Genomic DNA, 23,531 nt, shown 5'->3' with positions numbered 1-23,531 from the left:
TTTATTGCCTTACCTCTCTACTCTTCTACATTTGCACACACTGTACATAGATTTTTCTCTTGTGACTGTATATTTGTTTATGGGTAACTGTGTTATTGTTCTTGTCACACTGCTTTGCTTTCATTGTTCTCAAATGGCCTACCTGGTTAAATAAAGGTTAAATAATTTTTTAAATAAAATAACCCTAATCCTATAAAGGTGTGTAGTAATTTAACCGTATTATTATTATCGATATGAAAAATATGTTCCATAAGTTCTAACGAGCGTCTCGGGATCTTAACAAAACTCCCCCGACCAGAAGATAATATCGTCAGTAGGCGCTAAAGCAGTTAGCATCTATGAATGGGTTAGATGCTAGTGTGAAGGGAGGAAGCTACAGACTAATTCTGTCAAATGGTAGGCCTATTAGAGTACACTTCTACATTTCATCTGTATAGTACTGTATGTGACCAGGCTAGACCTTGAAGACAAGAGTAGAATAGAATCGATCATAACTTCTTATGTCACCCACAAACACACACACTCACACTTTTAGTCACATTCTCACACACACAGGGGTCAACCATAGAGTAGCGTAGGCCCTACCTGGAGCATATTAGCTTCTGTCAAGCCTTGTTGGCAGTGGCACCTGACAATAGACTGTTTGCACATGACTATATTTTGATTTCATTGATCTGTATCTGTCACACACGCAAGCATGTGCATGCTCTCTGTCTCTCTCTCTCTCTCTCTCTCTCTCTCTCTCTCTCTCTCTCTCTCTCTCTCACACACACACACACACACACACACACACACACACACACACACACACACACACACACACACACACACACACACACACACAGAGAGAAAGAGAAAGAGAAAGAGAAAGAGAGAAGGAGAGAGATTATGCCTACTGTATGTGTGTTGTCTGAAAACACCAGAGAATAAAAGGCCCTTTGACCACTTAAAAGGGGCGGCAGGGTAGCCTAGTGGTTAGAGCGTTGGACTAGTAACCGGAAGGTTGTGAGTTCAAACCCCCGAGCTGACAAGGTACAAATCTGTCGTTCTGCCCCTGAACAGGCAGTTAACCCACTGTTCCCAGGCCGTCATTGAAAATAAGAATTTGTTCTTAACTGACTTGCCTGGTTAAATAAAGGTAAAATAAAAAAAAATAAAAAAAAAGAACATCTGACCTTTATCTACTTGCTCTACCCGACAACAAGCTTCACTTAATGTCTTCAAAATCAATTCAAGTCACATTTTATTGGTCACATACACATATTTAGCAGATGTTATTGCAGGTGTAGCTAAATGCTTGTGTTCCTCGCTCCAACAGTGCAGTAGTATCTAACAATTCACAACAATACACACAAATCTAAAAGTAAAATAATGGAATTAAGAAATATATCAATATTAGGATGAACAAAGTTGAAGTGGCATTGACTAAAAATACAGTAGAATTGAATACAGTATATACATACGAAATGAGTAAAGCAGTGTGTAAACATTGTTAAAATGAATAGTGTTCCATTATTAAAGTGACCAGTGATTCCATGTCAATGTATATGGAGCAGCAGCCTCTAAGGTGCTGGGTTGAGTAACCGGGTGGTAGCCGGCTAGTGATGGCTATTTAACAGTCTGATGGCCTTGAGATAGAAGCTGTTTTTCAGTCTCTCGGTCCCAGCTTTGACGAACCTGTACTGACCTCGCCTTCTGGATGATAGCGAGGTGAACCGGCAGTGGCTCGGTGGTTGATGTCCTTGATGATCTTTTTGGTCTTCCTGTGACATCGGGTGCTGTAGGTGTCCTGGAGGGCAGGCAGTGTGTGTTGTGCAGACCTTACCACCCTCTGGAGAGCCCTGCGGTTGCGGCCGGTGCAGTTGCCGTACCAGGCGGTGATACAGCCCGACAGGATGCTCTCAATTGTGCATTTTGTAAAAGTTTGTGAGGGTCTTAGGGGCCAAGACAAATTTCTTCAGCCCCCTGAGGTTGAAGAGGCACTGTATCGCCTTCTTCACAACACTGTCTGTGTGGGTAGACCATTTCAGATTGTCAGTGATTTGTACGCAGAGGAACTTGAAAATTTCCACCTTCTCCACTGCGGTCCAGTCGATATGGATAGAGGCATGCTCCCTCTGCTGTTTCCTGAAGTCCACAATCAGCTCCTTCGTTTTGTTGAAGTTGAGGAAGAGGTTATTTTCCAGGCACCACTCCGCCAGGGCCCTCACCCCCTCCATGTTCACACCAGTTCAGTAACAGTTCAGATTGAAGTGCACTGCCCTGTGCATTTAACCTCGCTTGCCCCTCTACAGTTTTCCCTCAATAGCTATCAAAGTCAGGTTAGGAGTTTTCTGAGAACCAGGATGTGGGCAGAGAGTGGGTGGGGACAGGCAGAGAGACAAACAGACAGCACTAGAGAAAGAAAGGGAGAGTTAGCTACTATACAATCTATCAGGTTCCAGGGATTTATTTTACACAGGATATAATAATATAATATATATATATATAATATATATGTAGCTAATTTATATAAAATATAATATCATATTTTAGGGTACGGGTCTAACCCAGGTTGGAGGGATGGATCCAATAACTATCACCATATTTGCGAATGCTAGCTAGATCTATGTCCACAGTTTGAGTAGGCAGTCAACATTATATGGGCCTGCTTTGTCCAAAGATGTTTCAGTATGAAAACTCTGTGCTTTGTCTGTCTCTGTACACAAGAAGACGCATAACCTTGCATTGTGTGTGCACTACCGCCGCGTCCTTCCTTGTATCCTAGTAACCAAGGAATAGCTCAGTCAGAGGTATTCAAGCAAAATAATGAAATACAATAAGACACAAGTAAATGCTTGCTATGGATCCTTTTCATACAACTTTTAAAGTTTAATATTAGTTTTACATCCATCAAATGTAAAAGATAAATAAAAATGATTAGCTTCATTTTTCTTAAAACCATGTATTTTTACACCCCTACAGTAGGATTGAAATGATCCAAAAGTGATATCCGGTAACAAACTTCGCGCTTTGAGTTTGAGTTGAAGGGGGGATTTGAAGGTAAAAACAGCGCTTTTAATAATATGTATTTTTATTATAAAGCAATTTAACTAGTCCGTGATATAGTTACAGTTAGTTTGTGGATTCTTGCATGTATTATGTACCTGTTTCTCTGTTTATGGGAATGTGCGGTTTTATGATAGAACTTGCATGGTACAGTTGGTCTGCACAGCTTGCTTCTGTCAGTAAAACAGTTCAAGTTAGCGTTACCTAGCAAATTAGCTAGCAGTTAGCGACCTAGTTTAACTAGCTTAATGCAAATGCCATTTACTAGTTCCAACCTATACAAATGTGCTATTCACCTCCAGGAAGTGACCAACCACTCTCCCTAACTTGAGAATCTTCTGTGCAGATGGAAAACTTCATCCTGTATGAGGAAATTGGAACAGGACGCAAGTCAGTGGTTTATAAGGGGAGAAGGAAAGGGAGCATCAATTTTGTTGCAATTATTTGTAGTGACAAGTCAAAAAGACATGAAATTACTAACCACGTAAGTATCCAGCATCACTTCCTTGTAGTACAGTACACACATCCCTTTCAACTGGTTTGACTGAGTAACATTTTACAAGCAGTTTGCTACACCCGCAATAACCTGCTAAACGTGTATGTGACCAATACAATTTGATTTGATTTGAACACTGACTGCGCCTATGGTGTATCCACAGGTACGGCTAACTCATGACATTAAACATGAGAATGTGGTAACCTTCTATGAGTGGTATGAAACCAGCAACCATCTTTGGCTTGTAGTGGAACTGTGCACAGGTGAGATGCTTATTTGGTACTGTAAGAATACCATCGTTACCTTATGTCAACCTTTTACCTTTACGTTTCACAAAGCATGAATGTGATTTGATAGTGTATAATGGTAGGATAATAATAATCATTCATCATTTCTCTAAATTTTAGGGGGTTCACTGGAGTCAGTCATCACCCAGGATGAGTGCCTGTCAGAAGATGTAGTGAGGGAATTTGCCATCGATCTGGTCAAAGGCTTGAGATACATCCATGATGCTGGTATCGTGTTCTCTGACCTCACTCCCTCCAAGGTGCGGTACAGTATAGATGTCCCGACTCTCTAATTTTCAATTGGTCAAACAATCAACTCTATATCGAGGCTCATCTGACATTTAATACATTTTATAGATCAAACCATCCTAACACTTTACACCCAAGGAGCTCCTTTTGTCAACTAAGCAATGCTGATTATTTCTAGCCAGCATTTATTCTGTGTCTCAGTTTTGATTTCATGAAGTCAATGGAATTTGATTATGACCTTGTGTTTTTTCCTCCTATAGATCTTGTTGGATGGCCCTGGCACTTTGAAGTACTCTAACTTCTGCCTGTCTAAAGCTGAGGGGGAGAATCTGGAGGAGTTTTTTGCTTTAGTCACAGCAGACGAAACAGGTGGAGGGGATGGCAAAGAAAACACATCAAGAAGAAATATCAAGAGCAGAATCCAAGGTGACCCTTACAGTACATATTGTTATACCATGGCATTGTTGAATACTTGTATCTGATTGGCTTGAAGGGCATTCTAGAGCGTGCATAATTTCCCTATAACGCACGGTATATCCCCACGGTAGAATTCAATGGCTTTAGTTCATTCTTACATGTTCTATGTTTGAGCTGCTTTTGAATGCATAAGTCGAATTGAAAACATTATTGGCATTGTTGAATTCGATTTTCATAATAGCAAGCTAGGACTGATGGTTTGGTTAGCTAAACTAGGAAGTCTGTTTGTTTGGTTACCAAGGCAACTACTGTAGCTATCTAGTAAACTTGCTAGCTACGTCAGTAGATGTTGAACACATTTCTACTGGTAAATTAACACATTTCTACCGGCAAATGTGTTAAATTATAGCCATGGTATAAAAGGGATAATCAACTCGGGACTCAATGCGTTCTCTGGAAAATAATGCAACTCCGTGGAAAGTTTGTTCCACTCCACTAGCGCGTCGTTCCTGATTTTCCATAGAACACATAGCCCCTCACTGATTATCCCTTACTTATTGGATGTTTACTAGAATGTTCTATCACATATCCTATTGTCGCTACACAGGGTCGCTACATTGTTCGCAGGACAAACTCAGCCTGTTTCATTACACTGGTGTCAGAAGAGAAGTGGGATCCAACTTCTGACCCCAGTGTAATGAAACAGGCAGGGAGAGTGACGCAACTTCTGACCCCAGTGTAATGAAACAGGAAGGGAGAGTGACGCAACTTCTGACCCCAGTATAATGAAACAGGCAGGGAGAGTGATCCAACTTCTGACACCAGTGTAATGAAACAGGAAGGGAGAGGGATCCAACTTCTGACCCCAGTGCAATGAAACAGGCAGGGAGAGTGACGCAACTTCTGACCCCAGTGTAATGAAACAGGAAGGGAGAGTGATCCAACTTCTGACCCCAGTATAATGAAACAGGCAGGGAGAGTGATCCAACTTCTGACACCAGTGTAATGAAACAGGAAGGGAGAGTGATCCAACTTCTGACCCCAGTGTAATGAAACAGGAAGGGAGAGTGATCCAACTTCTGACCCCAGTGTAATGAAACAGGAAGGGAGAGTGATCCAACTTCTGACCCCAGTGTAATGAAACAGGAAGGGAGAGTGATCCAACTTCTGACCCCAGTGTAATGAAACAGGAAGGGAGAGTGATCCAACTTCTGACCCCAGTGTAATGAAACAGGCAGGGAGAGTGATCCAACTTCTGACCCCAGTGTAATGAAACAGGAAGGGAGAGTGATCCAACTTCTGACCCCAGTGTAATGAAACAGGAAGGGAGAGTGATCCAACTTCTGACACCAGTGTAATGAAACAGGAAGGGAGAGTGATCCAACTTCTGACCCCAGTATAATGAAACAGGCAGGGAGAGTGATCCAACTTCTGACACCAGTGTAATGAAACAGGAAGGGAGAGTGATCCAACTTCTGACCCCAGTGTAATGAAACAGGAAGGGAGAGTGATCCAACTTCTGACCCCAGTGTAATGAAACAGGAAGGGAGAGTGATCCAACTTCTGACCCCAGTGTAATGAAACAGGAAGGGAGAGTGATCCAACTTCTGACCCCAGTGTAATGAAACAGGAAGGGAGAGTGATCCAACTTCTGACCCCAGTGTAATGAAACAGGCAGGGAGAGTGATCCAACTTCTGACCCCAGTGTAATGAAACAGGAAGGGAGAGTGATCCAACTTCTGACCCCAGTGTAATGAAACAGGAAGGGAGAGTGATCCAACTTCTGACCCCAGTGTAATGAAACAGGAAGGGAGAGTGATCCAACTTCTGACCCCAGTGTAATGAAACAGGCAGGGAGAGTGATCCAACTTCTGACCCCAGTGTAATGAAACAGGAAGGGAGAGTGATCCAACTTCTGACACCAGTGTAATGAAACAGGCAGGGAGAGTGATCCAACTTCTGACCCCAGTGTAATGAAACAGGCAGGGAGAGTGAGCTTTCCCGCGGTGGTCGATGAACCCTCAACCTTCTGGCCCAAAGTCACAAAAGCATGCTCAAGTGGCAGAGTCGATATCCACGCTTATAAACACAGGGTCGCCACAATATCATATATCATATGCCTGTATCATATCACGGTTTTCAATATGTTGTATAATGGAGATGTCTTTGTCTTTCTTCAGGGTCTCCAATATACTGTGCACCAGAGGTGGTCAAAGGGGGGGACCACAGTATCAGTAGTGATCTGTGGGCCCTGGGCTGTATATTCTATGAGATGTTTTCAGGTACTCATCAAATCACTTGGGCTGTGTCCCAGATCTGTTTGTCCTCTTGCCAACTCCTTTGCTCATTGTCATTGCAATTAGTGACAAGTAGTTGTCACAGTAGCACAAACAGACAGGCACTTGATTTATTGACATTAATAACAGTACTAATTTCATACCTAAATAGACCTTCTGTCTTGTTTTGCGGTAATTTGTCAGGAAAACCACCATTCTTCTCCGAGACGTTTTCTGAGTTGATTGAGCTGATATTACTTCAGGATCCTCCATCTCCAAGGCAAACGGGTAAAATGCCAATTTTTATTGCTTAACAAAATATGTTTTTATTGTCACAAGAGCATCTTAATTATAGTCCATATCGTTTTTGTTGTTAAAGGGGCTTCTTCCTGCAAGCCTACACAAGAGTTCCAAAGCCTGCTTAAAGGTTTGCTTCAGAAAGACCCTCAGAAGAGGTACGTCCCTACTCCCTTCACCAATTCAGATTCTTGGTTTGAAGTTTCTATGATGGATAATTCATATTATCCCTTTGACATATGACCTTTGGAATGGGCGATACCTAGTCAGTTACACAACTGAATGCCTTCAACAGAAATGTATTTTTCGCATTTAACCCAACCCCTTTAAATCAGAGCGGTGTGGGGGGCTGCCTTAATCGACGTCATCGGTGCCCAAGGAGCAGTTGTTGTTGGGGTTTAATTGCCGGCAGAGTTTTCCACCTTGCTAACTCAGGGATTCGAAGCAGCGACCTTTCGGTGACCGGCCCAACACTCTTAACCACTAGGCTACCTGTGTAGGACAAGTGGGCCGACATAAGTTTGGTCAGAAAGAGAGGGCTTTATTAGACTTCAGCTTTTAACTGTTCTTCTCAGGATAAACTGGACTCAGTTACTGGTCCACCCATTCTGGAGAGGAGTGTTCTCTGAGGTCCACACCAGCGAGGAGGAGGAGGAGGAAGAAGAAGATGTCTCATTCAGCTCCAGGTAATGTTTATGTTTCATATAACCATCAGGGAATTTATTCACAAAGTGTCTCAGAGTAGGAGTGCTGATTTAGGATCTGTTTTGCCTTTTAGATCACAATGAATAAGATTACATGGACTGGAGGGAACTGATCCTAGATCAGTACACTTATTCTGAGATGCTTTGTGAATACAGGCCTGGTCTCAGTCTCGTTTCCTCAAAGGAGTTACCTCATTACACTCCCTGGTGGTATGCACCATTTCCTCGAATTGTGTCCCCTGGCCTCAACACAAAGCATTATGTTGGGTATTTCATGTTTGGACATGGATTACATGTTAAACATCAAATTTCAAAACAAATCCAAGTTGATTTGTAACATGCTGAATTGTAGCTTTTTATTGATCCCCTTAAAGGGATACTTCAGGATTTTGGCAATGAACTCGTGAATAGCATTTTTCTATCTCTGCGTGCATTTTGAAGGAAGTTGCTAACTAGCGCTAGCACAAGGATTTGAAGTCTATCATGCTAACAGATACCATAGACTGCTTGTTAGCATTAGTTTGCAAAACTACCTCTAACTTTCTTCATACTGGATGCAGATACTGTACATAAAAATGGTATCAACAAGTTCATCTGACTCTGGGGAAGTAGATAAAGGGCCTCATTGCCAAAATCCCAAAGTATCCCTTTATAGTTAAACCTTTGTTCTGCAATTGTAGGAAATTGACTTGTACAGCAAGCATTTGTCTGCCAATGTTAGTTTAATGTACATAGACAGGTCATTTATAAACTGTTTGAGAAGCTCTGTCTCCCCTGTTTCAACGCCAAACACTGTTGTGCAGTTGCATATCTTCCTCCCCGTTTCAACACCAAACACTGTTGTGCAGTTGCATATCTTCCTCCCCGTTTCAACGCCAAACACTGTTGTGCAGTTGCATATCTTCCTCCCCGTTTCAACGCCAAACACTGTTGTGCAGTTGCATATCTTCCTCCCCGTTTCAACACCAAACACTGTTGTGCAGTTGCATATCTTCCTCCCCGTTTCAACACCAAACACTGTTGTGCAGTTGCATATCTTCCTCCCCTGTTTCAACACCAAACACTGTTGTGCAGTTGCATATCTTCCTCCCCGGCCTTTTCTCATGACATAACTTCTTGAGAATGCATGTTGGTCTGATGTTATCATAAACCATGGCTGTGTGTTCAGGATGGAGCCTGGACCTGCCCAATCAGATGGGTTGTACTGTGAGCCGTTAGTGGGAGGAAGACAAAGGACTTCACAGAGCACACACACAGACACAAACGTGTTGCTGATGTTGAATATGATTTACTAAGTGCAATATGAGCATAAGATAACAGTTTGTTTCACTTGTGTAATAACCTATACCTCTAAACTCTATAACCATGTAATAACACAGCAGGTTCTTTGTAACTACAGTGTAGCTACTATAGGTGTCTTATTACTGTGTAGTTACATAAGTCTAAGGTCATGCGTTTCCTTGCTGTTTGTAGTCTGGTGATGTTTTACTAGTCTACTAGTTGATATGCACTAGCTGATATCTGACCTTTCGTTTGGCTGCAGTGTGGGGAGGAGTGGTGTCTGTGCCTCTAGCCAGTCATCAGCAGTGACACCTGTCTCAGTGACCTCCCAGGGACCAGGAGGGGGATACAGAGGGGTACAGGGAGGGGCCGCAGGGGCAGAGGAGCCCGTCCGCATGCACCCCAACAAATCATTCCGATTAGGTAATGCTTTCTGGGAAGGTGGAAGAAGACATGTTGATGACAGCTGATGACAGTGTAGGAGCTATGTCTGAACATAGTTCTATTCTTCTTCTTCTTCGTAGACAAAATGACAGAGCTTAGACCAAAGAGTGCACTGGACAAAGATACCAGGGAGTCCATATTCCTCCTCAGGTATGATCAGTGTTCATCTCCAGTTGTTCTGATCATTTACTGAACATTGTGTTGGATCAACAACTTGACTAAGTCAAACTGTAAAATACTAATCTCATGTCTTTTTTTAAAAATTAATGTTTTTTAAAATCTCAAAATGAAGCATGTTTTATGTGATCTTTTTCATCAACCAGCTCTCGTCCAACTCCAAGAATGAGTTGCACTGCAAGAGATCCACCCAACAGGACACCATTACCTCAAGTGAGTTCTTCTCTTATCAAATAGCCAAAGGAGAGCTCTGCCATACCTCTGCAACCTTCTCCACAATTACATTTGAAGTGTAATCTTTCTGTGAGCTGTCTGTAATCAGAAACATGGTAATAGTAATCAGACTATTACCATGATGCCTGTAGACTGCAGAAACTGGTAGTTGAGAATTCATTATTTTGAAAGGTTATTCTCGGTTACAGTTGTTTGTTAACCTTTGGCGCCCTCTACAGCATTCTCAGTGAAGTGCATATTTTTTCTCCAGATGGATTTCCTGTAAGCATAAGGACATTGTAATACATAAGAATGTCCAAATTTCACTTTCATTTAGCCGCTTTAGCCACTTTAATTTATGAGATCTTTGCAAGTCTGGTGTGTGAGTAATGTTTGATTATTGGGCTGTAGTGGAGCGGGTCAATAGCTTCAAGTTCCTTGCTGTTCACATTACTAAGGAATTACACACACACACCAACACAGTCGTGAAGAAGGCACAACAACGGCTCTTCCCCCTCAGGAGGCTGAAAATATTCGGCATGGGCCCTCAGATCCTCAAAACGTTCTACAGCTGCACCATTGAGAGCATCTTGACTGGCTGCATCACCACTTTGTATGGCAACTGTTTGGCATCCCACCACATGGCGCTACAGAGGGTAGTGTGTACGGCCCAGTACATCACTGGGGCCCAGCTTCCTGCCATCCAGGACCTCTATACAAGGCAGTGTCAGAGGAAGGCCCTAAAAATGGTCAAAGACTCCAGCCACCCAAGTCATAGACTGTTCTCTCTGCTACCGCAGGGCAAGCGGTTCCCATACAACAAGTCTGGAACCTGAACCTGAACAGCTTCTAGCCCCAAGCCATAAGACTGCTAAATAGTTAGTCCGGGTAGCTATTGATTAACTATTTAACTATCTGCAGTAACTCCGGACTTATCTATCTTGTTGCCTGTTGACTACTTTATAACTACCTATATGTACATACAGTATCCACCTCAACTACCTTGTATCCCTACACATGTTCTCAGTACTAGTAGCATTTATATAGTTATCAGTACTCATTGTGGATTTATTCTTTGTTATTGTTTTTCTATTATTAAAAAAAAAAATCTGTGCTCATGGTTGGGAAGTAAGTAAGTATTACACTGTTAGTGTACACCTGTTGTGTATAAGCATGTGACAATTAAAAAATGAGATTAGATTTGATGTTCTACATGATCACATACTGTAATTGTGCTCATTTGTAATGATGACATCACTGTGGTCGTTGTCATCTCCAGGACAGTGTGGTGGCCAGTGGTCTGAATGACATCAGTTACTGTATAAAGGACCTGGTGTACACTGACTCTGACCTGGCAGTAACACCTATTATGGACAACCCAAAGGTAACACAAACTACATCATGTAACTGTGCTCTTTCTCCTGTTAACTTGTTTTTTTTTTCTTTCTAGTAATACATTGTTATTAATTATTGTTGGGTTTTGAGTTTTCATGAAAGGCATGTCACTGTATTTGTGAATGTGACATTAAAACTTGCTCTGTATTTAAGCAATAGTTTCAGTGCCCATGCTGATGGGGAATTTTAGGGAGGTGCGCGGTTCCGCTGTGCGTCCCCCATGGACGGTGGACTCGGAACCAGATAGTCCAGCGTCCCATTGTGAAATATCTATCACGGGTCCTCGGCTTTGGACTCTGAATTGTTCTTAAGAACAGAGGTGGGCAATCCACAACTCTTGTGCATTCTAGTAACAAAGATGTGTATATTTTTTCAGATTCTGAAGACCGCTCCAGTGCGATATGACCTGAAGACTTTGTGTGTCCGAGCATACTCAGGTAATGAAGAAGAACAAATAGGAAAGTCTCGACTGCTGTGCCGCTGCTGAGTAACACTTGGACACACTCTGAAATTGACAGGTGTTTAGCAGGTGTTAATATACACACACACGGGTTAGACAGACAGCTAAAACGGTTATTGAGCTCCTCTGACCCCCCCCTATAGTGGAGAAGCTGTCCTGTCTGAGCTCTGAGGACTGGAGGGTGTTTCTGCAGCAGCTGTGCTCTTCTCTGGAGGCCCAGGCTGATAAGACCACGACGGGGGTCCGCTCTAAACTCAACCTCCTCTGCTATCTGTGTACCATAGCTGCCCACAAGGACACAGCTACCAGGCTCATCAACTCCGAGCTGGTAAGGGAAGGGTCACTGCCTGACGGTCTGACCACATGCCCAGCATGCCTGCCATTCCTCCCAGGGCTGCTGCTTTTAACAAGACATGGGCCCCTCTAGGCTAATTTAAGTGTTCAGAACTTAGGCTCTCAGAAGAGAATTCTTAGAATCACAACACAACCTCTGGCCTTGCTGAGGCTTCTCAAGTGTTAGAATGGTGAAAGGCCGCGGCACTACAAAGCCGTCAAAGGGTTCCTATATTTACCATGTGACCCGAGCTCCTTAGCATAGCTACAGTACGTGTTGGCCTCTGTTGATCAGCGGGAAGCTGAAACAGTAGTCAGCTAGGTGGGACCAGGAAGTTAACGCTTTCCTCAAGATAATAATAAAATGAACTTCCTTTTTCCTTTACTTTTTGTTACTGAGATCCGCTCAGCTGTAACATGTTCAATGACCCTAGTTATTTATGAGAGCACAAAGACCAGGAGGATGTCCCAAATGACACCCTATTCCCTATATAGTGCACTCCTTTTGACCAGGGTCTATAGAGGTCTGGTCAAAAGTATTGCACTATATAGGGAATAGGGTTCCATTTGGACGCACAGATATCATCAAGTTACTTCCTCGTTGCAGTGATGAGGTATTACGTTGAGACATAATCTGGTGAAATTTAAGATCAAATCTCTTCATTTGTTTATTAATGAAATGTCCAGACTGAGGATTGATTCAAGCGTAGTAAATATATTTCTCCTAGAACTATTAACCACTAGATGGCATTCCATCACTTACTCAGATTGAACTGAAAATGACATCACCACAATCATTAGACCTCATGGTATCTTTAGTATATAATTTCTTTAGACATATTCGGACACTATAGCCAGCCGTGACTGAGTTTATGACAATGATGTATTGGCAACTTGACTAATTCAGTATTGTACTACTGAAAGACGACTGGACTGAAAAAAATCATGGAAAAGTAATTCCTTCGGAAAGTATTCAGACCCCTTGACTTTTTCCACATTTTGTTACGTTACATATATTACGTTATATACTAAGAATGATATGTACAGTAGATATATTGCAGTGTTAACCAACTGCTGTTGTGTTCTCTCCATTTGTGACAGTTCCCTGTGTTGACCCAGCAGCTGCGTCTAGCACCTAACTGGGATGTGTGAGTTCCTTTAGCTTCCACCTGTCTGACCCCATACATACATACATACATACATACATACATACATACATACATACATACATACATACATACATACAACCATTCTCTGCATTCTCCATGCGCCAGTGCATGGAAATAATGTCTAGCATGTACTGTAGCCTACTGCACTTTATGATCTGATCTGGTGCCTGGTCTGGATATGCTATAAATCACTGTTAGCCTTTACAATGATCTGATGCCTGGTCTGGATATGCTGTAAATCACTGTTAGCCTTTACAATGATCTGATGCCTGGTCTGGATATTCTATAAATCACTGTTAGCCTTTACAATGATCTGATGCCTGGTCTGGATATGCTGTAAATCACTGTTAGCCTTTACAATGATCTGGTGCCTGGTCTGGATATGCTGTAAATCACTGGTAGAGAGATGTCCATCATCAGGATCATAAAAAACACTTTTGACGTGAGGATTTATATTTAGGTTGAAAGGAATTATGAAAGGATGTTGTATAGATTAAATGAATTTAATTACAGCAACACTTATTACTAAATAGTGATAAAATGATGTAAAAAATGTCAGTGTTATTTCTGTGTATGTTTTCCATGTATTTACACCAGACCTGTCTGTCTATTCCAGGAAGACTATGACATTAGTAGCCTATGTCTATGGATGTTTTTGTATTCCAGGAAGACTATGACATTAGTAGCCTATGTCTATGGATGTTTTTGTATTCCAGGAAGACTATGACATTAGTAGCCTATGTCTATGGATGTTTTTGTATTCCAGGAAGACTATGACATTAGTAGCCTATGTCTATGGATGTTTTTGTATTCCAGGAAGACTATGACATTAGTAGCCTATGTCTATGGATGTTTTTGTATTTCAGGTGAAAACAGTGTCATGTATTTATGGTTAGACCTGTGTCCTGTGTGTGTGTGTGTGTGTGTGTGTGTGCGTGTGCATGTGTGTGTGTATTCCAGAAAGTTTAAGGTGATGCGGGTGCTGGGGCTGCTGGCATCCCACTGCACTGAGCTCAGAGAGGAGACCCCCGTCACTGAGGTTAGTGGTGCTGTCTGTCACGCTGTCTGTCACTCTGCTGAGATTAGTGGTGCTGTCTGTCACGCTGTCTGTCACTCTGCTGAGGTTAGTGGTGCTGTCTGTCACGCTGTCTGTCACTCTGCTGAGATTAGTGGTGCTGTCTGTCACGCTGTCTGTCACTCTGCTGAGATTAGTGGTGCTGTCTGTCACGCTGTCTGTCACTCTGCTGAGATTAGTGGTGCTGTCTGTCACATTGTCTGTCAAACTGCTGAGATTAGTGGTGCTGTCTGTCATGTTGTCTGTCACTCTGCTGAGGTTAGTGGTACTGTCTGTCACGTTGTCTGTCAAACTGCTGAGATTAGTGGTGCTGTCTGTCATGTTGTCTGTCACTCTGCTGAGGTTAGTGGTACTGTCTGTCACGTTGTCTGTCAAACTGCTGAGATTAGTGGTGCTGTCTGTCATGTTGTCTGTCAAACTGCTGAGATTAGTGGTGCTGTCTGTCATGTTGTCTGTCAAACTGCTGAGATTAGTGGTGATGTCTGTCATGTTGTCTGTCAAACTGCTGAGATTAGTGGTGCTGTCTGTCACTCTCCTGAGGTTGGTGCTAATGTCCGTCACGCTGTCTGTCACACTGCTGAGGTTAGTGGTACAGTCTGTCACGCTGCCGAGGTTAGTGGTACTGTCTGTCACACTGCCGAGGTTAGTGGTACAGTCTGTCACGCTGCCGAGGTTAGTGGTACTGTCTGTCACGCTGCCGAGGTTAGTGGTACTGTCTGTCACACTGCCGAGGTTAGTGGTACTGTCTGTCACACTGCCGAGGTTAGTGGTACTGTCTGTCACACTGCCGAGGTTAGTGGTACTGTCTGTCACACTGCCGAGGTTAGTGGTACTGTCTGTCACACTGCCGAGGTTTGTGGTACAGTCTGTCACGCTGCTGAGGTTAGTGGTACTGTCTGTCACGCTGCTGAGGTTAGTGGTACTGTCTGTCACACTGCTGAGGTTAGTGGTACTGTCTGTCACACTGCTGAGGTTAGTGGTACTGTCTGTCACACTGCTGAGGTTAGTGGTACTGTCTGTCACACTGCTGAGGTTAGTGCTACTGTCTGTCACACTGCTGAGGTTAGTGGTACTGTCTGTCACACTGCTGAGGTTAGTGGTACTGTCTGTCACACTGCTGAGGTTAGTGGTACTGTCTGTCACGCTGCTGAGGTTAGTGGTACTGTCTGTCACACTGCTGAGACTGGCATCGTCCAGCAGCACTGCACCGGGCCCCTTCACCCTGTTGTCACAGCACCTATGCTTGTCCTCTGTATCAATGGTGGATGTGTCCCAAATGCATAGGGCTCTGGTCAAAGTGCACTATGTAGGGAATAGGCTGCCATTTGGGATTCGATCGGTGTATCACATATAACTGACAAAGCCATGAGCTGCTGAATAGTTGAACATCACTTTAACTGTAGGAACCAGAGCAGACAGTGTAGTGGTCTCAATACAAACATCCCACAATCTTTTACACACACACAATTCTAACTATGTGAAAGACCCCTACAACATCAACAACAACAGTCAAATCTGTTGAATTAAAATCCCCTAAATCTGTTACTAATCGCAGCAGAGGCATAGAAGTCTAGTCTCTATGCAGCATTATGATCATCCAATGGGAGCGGTAGTGAGAGAAAGTACCGGGGTGAATCACCAGATGCCACTGTAACCCAGCGGTAGGTAGAGCTCTAAACAAGCGCCACCGATCCACCTGCCCAAACATGCTTATGGAGCCGTTAACAAACCGTCAAAGACATTGTGGTTAATCATTTTAAAAAACAGGATTCTATTTGATGTGAAATCTGGCGGCTCCACCCTTGATCCACGTCTTACATGGGTTTACCATGATTTCCTGTGGTGGTTTATAGGTTTAAAGCTCATAGAGGAGGGGTATACGAGCGATATACAAAATGGCCGTCGTTAATCGGCACACCAGAGAATGGCGCAGTGACTTTTATTTTCCACAGTCTTCTTTTGTAAAGATGGCTGAGGATTTGTTGCCCCGCCCCCCACCACCCATCTGGGCACAGCTAGCTCAGATTCCCAGAGTGACAGATCCCAGAGGCTTTTATCATTGTGCTCTCCACAGGGGTTCTGTGTCTGATGGTCAGCCGCAGTCATGGCCATTTCTGCTTCAGGGCAGGGCTATTGTCACCACCATCTCCATATGTCTGCCACACTGTGGATCTCAGTGGTCGTCCGTGATCCTAGTTAAAGTTTCCACTGTGAGACGAGTTTTCTCTCTCTTGGTCCGGGCTCGTGTTGCGCCGAGTGTTTTTTGAAAGGAGTTCTCACAGTGAGAATCACAAGTTACAATGCCGCAAAGTTCAATGTTTATTGTCAGCGTTGAATTTGATGCCTCAGTACGCTCTATAGGCTACATAACAGAATCAGACGTCAAGTTGGTCCTACACTATCATTACAAACCTCCATTTCTCACAGTCCTTTAAAACAGTGAGCACCAATGACTGCAGCTGCTATTTTTCAGGCATACTGTTGGCTTAGTTAGGACAGGAAGAGAGGAATTAGTTCAGTATTATCCCCTTTCCTCTGCCTGTCTCTATGGATACTTCAACATCATTCTAATTAAGTGTTATCTTCCCTGGCAGAGGCAGTACTTTTCTGTGCCACAAACCACCAAGCCCCAATTCAGACATTTTCTCTCTCTCATGGCAGCGCGTCAATAGTGCTGCACACACTGTCTGCTGTTTCCACCCAGTGTCCCTTAGAAACTGGCCTAGTGTGCCGTGCCGGCCGTCCCTGCAGAATGAGCAGAACAGACTGCCTCCTGCCTCCCTCCTCTCATTGTGGGAGAATTAGCCTGTTCCATTTCCTCAGACAGGGCTTGGAGGCTCGTTCTCACTCCTCACTACTGGAAAAGGAACAGAGTGCTGGGGCCAATGAACACTGCTGTTGATTCTATTCAGTTTGGTTTCTTGTGTCTTTTGCCAAACTATGATTGTGTAAAGATTGTTATTTTAGGGAATTTTAGGTTTGTTAAATTTTAATTTAGGTTGTTTATCCATTACTCCAAAAACATTTGAATAATTTGGTATCCATGTATTCATCATCAAAAACACATCCATAATGGCTTGAGTTAAATTATTGCTCGCTGGCCAAAGCAATATGTCTCACGTCCTTCTGATAACTATAGGCAGAGGCCATTGGTGATCTATGGGACCATAGACTCCTGAAAACGCCTGAGGTCATGTGTGTCGCAGGCGTCAGCCCTAGATCAAACACCTGTCTTCTTCTGGACAGCCGTGGGATATTGATTGACCACACTACAGCAGAGCAGGTCACCTTTTGTTTGTTATTAGCTTGCTCCTTCCATCAATAGGACATCAGGACATATCTGTCTGCCTGTCCTGCCTGCCTTCCTGCCACCCTGTTTGTAATGAGTGAATGATCAGGCTCAAACCACTAAATGTCACAATACATTCATTAAGCTAAATCACATACCAGGGATATTTTATTGATTCAATTGATCAGTTGCATTAATGTGATGTTTAAATCAAATGTTAAAATCGGACAAATCACAAAGCTACTGTTTGTTAGTTTAATCGTGAGAAAGGTAGTATTTTCATGTCACTTTGGCCCATTGCCCTTGGTGTGATAATTTGTCTTCATGCCTGCTGAGATGTCTCCAGGAAGACTCCAGTCTCGTGTTGTTCTGAACCACAGCTGAGACGTGATGATAGTGATGATGAGTAACAAAACCTCGGTTGCCTTGAGAAACTGGTCTCTCTGTCTCTCCCTCCCCAAGCCTCGCAGGAATGCTTAATGTTGCATGGCCTTAAACTGTCTGTAGCCTCAGTAGTTTAAAGCTCTGCCTTATGGGTTGGGGGGATGGAGGAGGGGGGTAGTAGCGGATTGTACAGGAGCGATAATGATGCGTTTGGAGGAAGTAGCCGTGTGTTGCGGCTCCAACTTAGCCTGTTTGTTTTCTTGAACAGTGAATCGTCAGTCAGTTGCAGGACATCTCTCCTGCCAAAGCTTTGTTTCTCTCTGGCATCAAACGTGAGCCAAACATCTGTTTCCTGCAAAGTCACCATTTATGTTCTTTACCGGCCAGCGCCAGGCCGCCTCGCACTGAGTGTGCTGCCTATTTGCATAGCACCCTGCTGAGAGCGCTGCCGCAGTAAGTCCGTCACATCCTCCCCACTTCTAAAGAGGACGAGACTAGGAAAATGCTAATTCCACGAATTAGCCAGTTAGGGTGTGTGTTTGCTTATATGTGAATATATATGTGTGTGTGGGTGTGGGTGTGGGTGCAGGGGGGGGAGGGGGGGGTTATTATGTGGATCCTTCCAATAATTTGGGGCGGCAGGTAGCCTGGTGTTGGACTAGTAACCGGAAGGTTGCAAGATCGAATCCCCGAGCTGACAAGGTAAAAATCTGTCGTTCTGCCCCTGAACGAGGCAGTTAACCCACTGTTTCTAGGCTGTCATTGAAAATAAGAATTTGTTATTTACTGACTTGCCTAGTTAAATAAAGGTGAAAATAAATAAATAAATAACACCATAATGACATGTTTTATATGGAGTCTCATTAGCCTCCCTCCTCCCTCCCACCTTCGTCCTTTATCCAGTTCATTCTAGCTCCATACCCTTTATAGTGTTATAATGTAGCTCCGTACCCTTTATAGTGTTATAATGTAGCTCTGTACCCTTTATAGTGTTATAATGTAGCTCTGTACCCTTTATAGTGTTATAATGTAGCACTGTACCCTTTATAGTGTTATAATGTAGCTCTGTACCCTTTATAGTGTTATAATGTAGCTCTGTACCCTTTATAGTGTTATAATGTAGCTCTGTACCCTTTATAGTGTTATAATGTAGCTCTGTACCCTTTAGTGTTATAATGTAGCTCCGTACCCTTTATAGTGTTATAATGTAGCTCTGTACCCTTTATAGTGTTATAATGTAGCTCTATACCCTTTATAGTGTTATAATGTAGCTCCGTACCCTTTATAGTGTTATAATGTAGCTCTGTACCCTTTATAGTGTTATACTGTAGCTCTATACCCTTTATAGTGTTATAATGTAGCTCTGTACCCTTTATAGTGTTATACTGTAGCTCTATACCCTTTATAGTGTTATAATGTAGCTCTGTACCCTTTATAGTGTTATAATGTAGCTCTGTACCCTTTATAGTGTTATAATGTAGCTCTGTACCCTTTATAGTGTTATAATGTAGCACTGTACCCTTTATAGTGTTATAATGTAGCTCCGTACCCTTTATAGTGTTATAATGTAGCTCTATACCCTTTATAGTGTTATAATGTAGCTCCGTACCCTTTATAGTGTTATAATGTAGCTCTATACCCTTTATAGTGTTATAATGTAGCTCTGTACCCTTTATAGTGTTATAATGTAGCTCTATACCCTTTATAGTGTTATAATGTAGCTCTATACCCTTTATAGTGTTATAATGTAGCTCTGTACCCTTTATAGTGTTATAATGTAGCTCTGTACCCTTTATAGTGTTATAATGTAGCTCTATACCCTTTATAGTGTTATAATGTAGCTCTGTACCCTTTATAGTGTTATAATGTAGCTCTGTACCCTTTATAGTGTTATAATGTAGCTCTATACCCTTTATAGTGTTATAATGTAGCTCTATACCCTTTATAGTGTTATAATGTGGCTCTATACCCTTTATAGTGTTATAATGTAGCTCTGTACCCTTTATAGTGTTATAATGTGGCTCTATACCCTTTATAGTGTTATAATGTAGCTCTATACCCTTTATAGTGTTATAATGTAGCTCTGTACCCTTTATAGTGTTATAATGTAGCTCTGTACCCTTTATAGTGTTATAATGTAGCACTGCACCCTTTATAGTGTTATACTGTAGCTCTATACCCTTTATAGTGTTATAATGTGGCTCTATACCCTTTATAGTGTTATAATGTAGCTCTATACCCTTTATAGTGTTATAATGTAGCTCTGTACCCTTTATAGTGTTATAATGTAGCTCTGTACCCTTTATAGTGTTATAATGTAGCACTGCACCCTTTATAGTGTTACAATGTTGGCTTCATTTTATTTATTTATTTTATTTTACCTTTATTTAACTAGGCAAGTCAGCTAACCACTAGGCTACCCTGCCGCCACATTCATGGAGTAATGAGCTTTAAATCTGTCATGTCTAAAGACCTCAGTTGATTAATGGACACCGTTTGACAATGTAGACCTTAGTGCTAAAGTAGAAGAATAACAGGATGGAATGGGGAAAACATCACTTCTGGCACAGTATTCTACTCTTGTCTGGACATTGTTGCGTATCCAGTGTTGGTAGGGTGCATTATTCAATATAAAGTGTTGTGAAGGGCAGGAGTACTGTCACAACTGTGAGTGAGTGACTGATGCTAGTGCATTCCCTGCGCCTCCAGGCTGTTGTCATGTTCACGGAGCTGATCAGGGAGAACTTCAGGAACAGCAAACTGAAGCAGTGCCTGCTGCCGCCACTGGGGGAGCTGCTCTACCTCATCGCCACACAGGTGACGATATACTCCAAAGCAGTGCCCTTTCAACCCTATGCCTTCTACTGTCTTAATGAAATTGCCATTACAATGAATTAGACCTACTAACTTCTATTCAATCAATCAATCAAATGTATTTTATAAAGCCCTTTTTAAATGAGCAGTTTACAGCTAATGACTTATATGTCTGTTGGCTTAGGCCTTTATGATGATATTCTGATACTGTTGATAATCTACCACAAAGATACCTGCTTAAATAACTACTGTATTTAAGCACTCTCAGTAATATCAGCACTTAAAGATGTTTGTCTGTCTGCATTTGGTTTTTGTGTTTGATGAATGCTCACAACAGTTTGTGCAATGATTTGAAAACACTAAATGACAAATCGCTCTACAACACACAGTATTGCTTTTCATAGCTTTTCATAATGGCTTGCCACTAGTTTATTATTCCATTGAAAAGCTATGCAAAAAAGCTGTTTAACTTTCACGCTGTTTTGACTGTAAGTTGTCTTGACCTCCCGCTGCATCTGAAAGCCATGTAGACACACATGAAGGTTCCTGGTGGTGGGATAGTATCTTTATTTTCAGGAGGGTTCCTGTTCCTCTCTGAGCTCTCCAGTTTGTCAGGGTCACTCAGTGCAGCACACACACAATGGCCATTGACTTTATTAGCTCAATAACCAATAGAAGTAAAGGGTTTTAAAGTGCCATTTATTCTCTATTGGCTATTTGTTTTTTCTCCACAAAAGTATTTTAATGTATGGAAATGTGCTTTCAAGGCTGAATTCAGGTAGCGTTAGTTCTAGTTTAATACAAATACCCGTGAAGAGTCATTTCATGTTATGGATCCACACCATATTGATACACGCGACAATTCTCTTTCTCCTAATTTATGCTAACTGAGAGTCTTAGGAATTTGTACACCGTCTCCACAGAATAATGGAGAAGCCTCTAAATAATTTGGAGTATTCTGAGATTCGAGCAACATCTATAGGCCCTTTCCTATTATTAATACTACATGGACAACATGGGGAAACAATATGTATGAGGATTGATGTACTGTAAGTATACTGTATTACATAACAAAATAATATTAATAATAATAATATAATAATAATATTTTTTTTAAACACAGAAAAATGAATAGACGGCATAAAAGCAGAGCTTAGGTAAAAACAAGCCATGTGGTTAATGGGCTCTCTGAACACTGCAGATGTAGGATCTTAATTTGAGACAGTTACCTACAGCAGGAAAATAATCCTGCAGCAACAACATTTTTGTAGGGGTTGATGCTTTTTTCGTTAGGGCAAATCAAGTCTGAAATTTCAAAGTGGAAATGACAAACTTTTGAAACTTTTTTAAAACTCAAATATACTACAAGTCTGCATTTCCTGCCGTGCAGGAAGGGATCAAATGAAGATCCTACATCTGCATGCAGCACAGTGTATGATCAAAGGCCTCATTAACACGGATGTAGTGATGAAAAGGTGGGAGAATGTGAGCAGCAGTGGAGATGACAGGAGGAGAATAGTGTAAATGCAAGCTAACTCAAAACAACTTCACATGTAGTGTAATAGGTGCATAAAGATTATTCTGTGTGTAAACAGTGTTTCCATACGCTTTTGGTTCACTACATCACTCCTCATTATTTACTGTCAATATGTTTTGGAGCCAATTAATTCACATATCCCCAGTTTACTACATAATAACACACATTCCCTCACCGTTACCAAAGGCATTTCCAAGTTCCAAATTTGGTAGCTAGCTAGATCATTTGCTGGGGCTTATTTATTTAGCCTAATTACGCTAGCTGCTGCTGCTTTGTTTTACCCTAATTATTCCCCCAACGAGCCGCTACAGAGGTCCTCTCTGTCTCCACTCACAGCCCCTCCCCTTTTCTTACCTTCCCTTCCCTCTCTCCCCGCAGGAGGAGAAGAAAGAGAACCCAGGAGAGCTGTGGGTTGTTCCTGCTGCCGCCTACACAGTGTTAATGAGGTGCCTTCGGGAAGGGGTAAGACTGCTGCACCTGCCTCAGCAGGAGGGAGGGAGGGAGGGGGGTGGGGGACTTCCGCGGTAATGATCCTCCTGCAAGGCCCTACAGGCATTGTTTGCCAACTGCAAGTCAAGGGCATGCAGCAGACCCAGTTGTCAGCCCCTGTCATGTACCTGCATCAAAACAACCCCCGGATGGATGGGTCCTTGTCATGACCTCGCCGGCAATTAACGACCGGTGGATACACACACGTACACACACATACACACTCTGTATGTAGGCTGTGTGTAGTGCAGTAGTGTGTCAGTCAGCCAGATAGTCAGTCTGGCCAGAGGACCGTTGTTCCTCAGCTGGTGCATCTGTTCTTCTTAATTACACAACTGAGTTTGTTTCAAAAGACCATGTCTCTTCTCCCAGAAGGGAGAGTTGATATTACGTGTTCATTATAAACTAATTAGCAAAAGTTTTAGGCTGGCCAGCGTATATACCAATATGGAGCAAGATTTATTCCAAAGATTTGTGAGTTGGGTGGGGGGGAAAATATAATTTAGTTGTACCTATGTACTTAAGAAACTTTATTTGTACGTAGGTCAATTTAAGTCTGATGCCATCTACTGTAATTTCATTGAAAGGATTTGCCTAAAAATAGGTTTTGTCCAGACAGTTTACACCAAATTTGTGAATTCTGATCCATAATCTCCAGTCTTCTATTTAAAACATATTAATAATAATGGTGTAATGG

At 42.3% G+C, this 23,531-nt stretch overlaps 1 protein-coding gene across 3 annotated transcripts in view; it reads left to right on the top strand.

Moving 5' to 3' along the window:
* Positions 1-2,980: 2,980 nt before the first annotated feature.
* The window catches only part of LOC110505077 (serine/threonine-protein kinase ULK4-like), a 218,821-nt gene continuing 198,270 nt past the window's right edge, over positions 2,981-23,531 (top strand). For 2 of the 3 annotated variants that reach the window (XM_036966144.1, XM_036966152.1), the window contains exons 1-19: positions 2,981-3,042; positions 3,395-3,532; positions 3,708-3,807; positions 3,952-4,091; positions 4,341-4,506; positions 6,678-6,779; positions 6,978-7,061; positions 7,153-7,228; positions 7,646-7,756; positions 9,318-9,478; positions 9,580-9,649; positions 9,823-9,889; positions 11,169-11,273; positions 11,661-11,721; positions 11,888-12,072; positions 13,179-13,225; positions 14,207-14,285; positions 20,704-20,811; positions 22,724-22,807. In XM_036966144.1, coding sequence (XP_036822039.1) covers positions 3,395-3,532; positions 3,708-3,807; positions 3,952-4,091; positions 4,341-4,506; positions 6,678-6,779; positions 6,978-7,061; positions 7,153-7,228; positions 7,646-7,756; positions 9,318-9,478; positions 9,580-9,649; positions 9,823-9,889; positions 11,169-11,273; positions 11,661-11,721; positions 11,888-12,072; positions 13,179-13,225; positions 14,207-14,285; positions 20,704-20,811; positions 22,724-22,807 — 1,884 coding nt within the window. In that variant the 5' untranslated portion in view covers positions 2,981-3,042. Of the gene's footprint in view, positions 3,043-3,350; positions 3,533-3,707; positions 3,808-3,951; positions 4,092-4,340; positions 4,507-6,677; positions 6,780-6,977; positions 7,062-7,152; positions 7,229-7,645; positions 7,757-9,317; positions 9,479-9,579; positions 9,650-9,822; positions 9,890-11,168; positions 11,274-11,660; positions 11,722-11,887; positions 12,073-13,178; positions 13,226-14,206; positions 14,286-20,703; positions 20,812-22,723; positions 22,808-23,531 lie in introns of all 3 variants that reach the window. The other variant, XM_036966148.1, reaches the window with a different exon arrangement.

The sequence above is a fragment of the Oncorhynchus mykiss genome, chromosome 3 (genome assembly GCF_013265735.2).
Source record: "Oncorhynchus mykiss isolate Arlee chromosome 3, USDA_OmykA_1.1, whole genome shotgun sequence".
Classification (NCBI taxonomy): Eukaryota; Metazoa; Chordata; class Actinopteri; order Salmoniformes; family Salmonidae; genus Oncorhynchus; species Oncorhynchus mykiss.
Note: the sequence above shows the minus strand (reverse complement) of the source record. Positions and strands in the feature narration are given on the sequence as shown.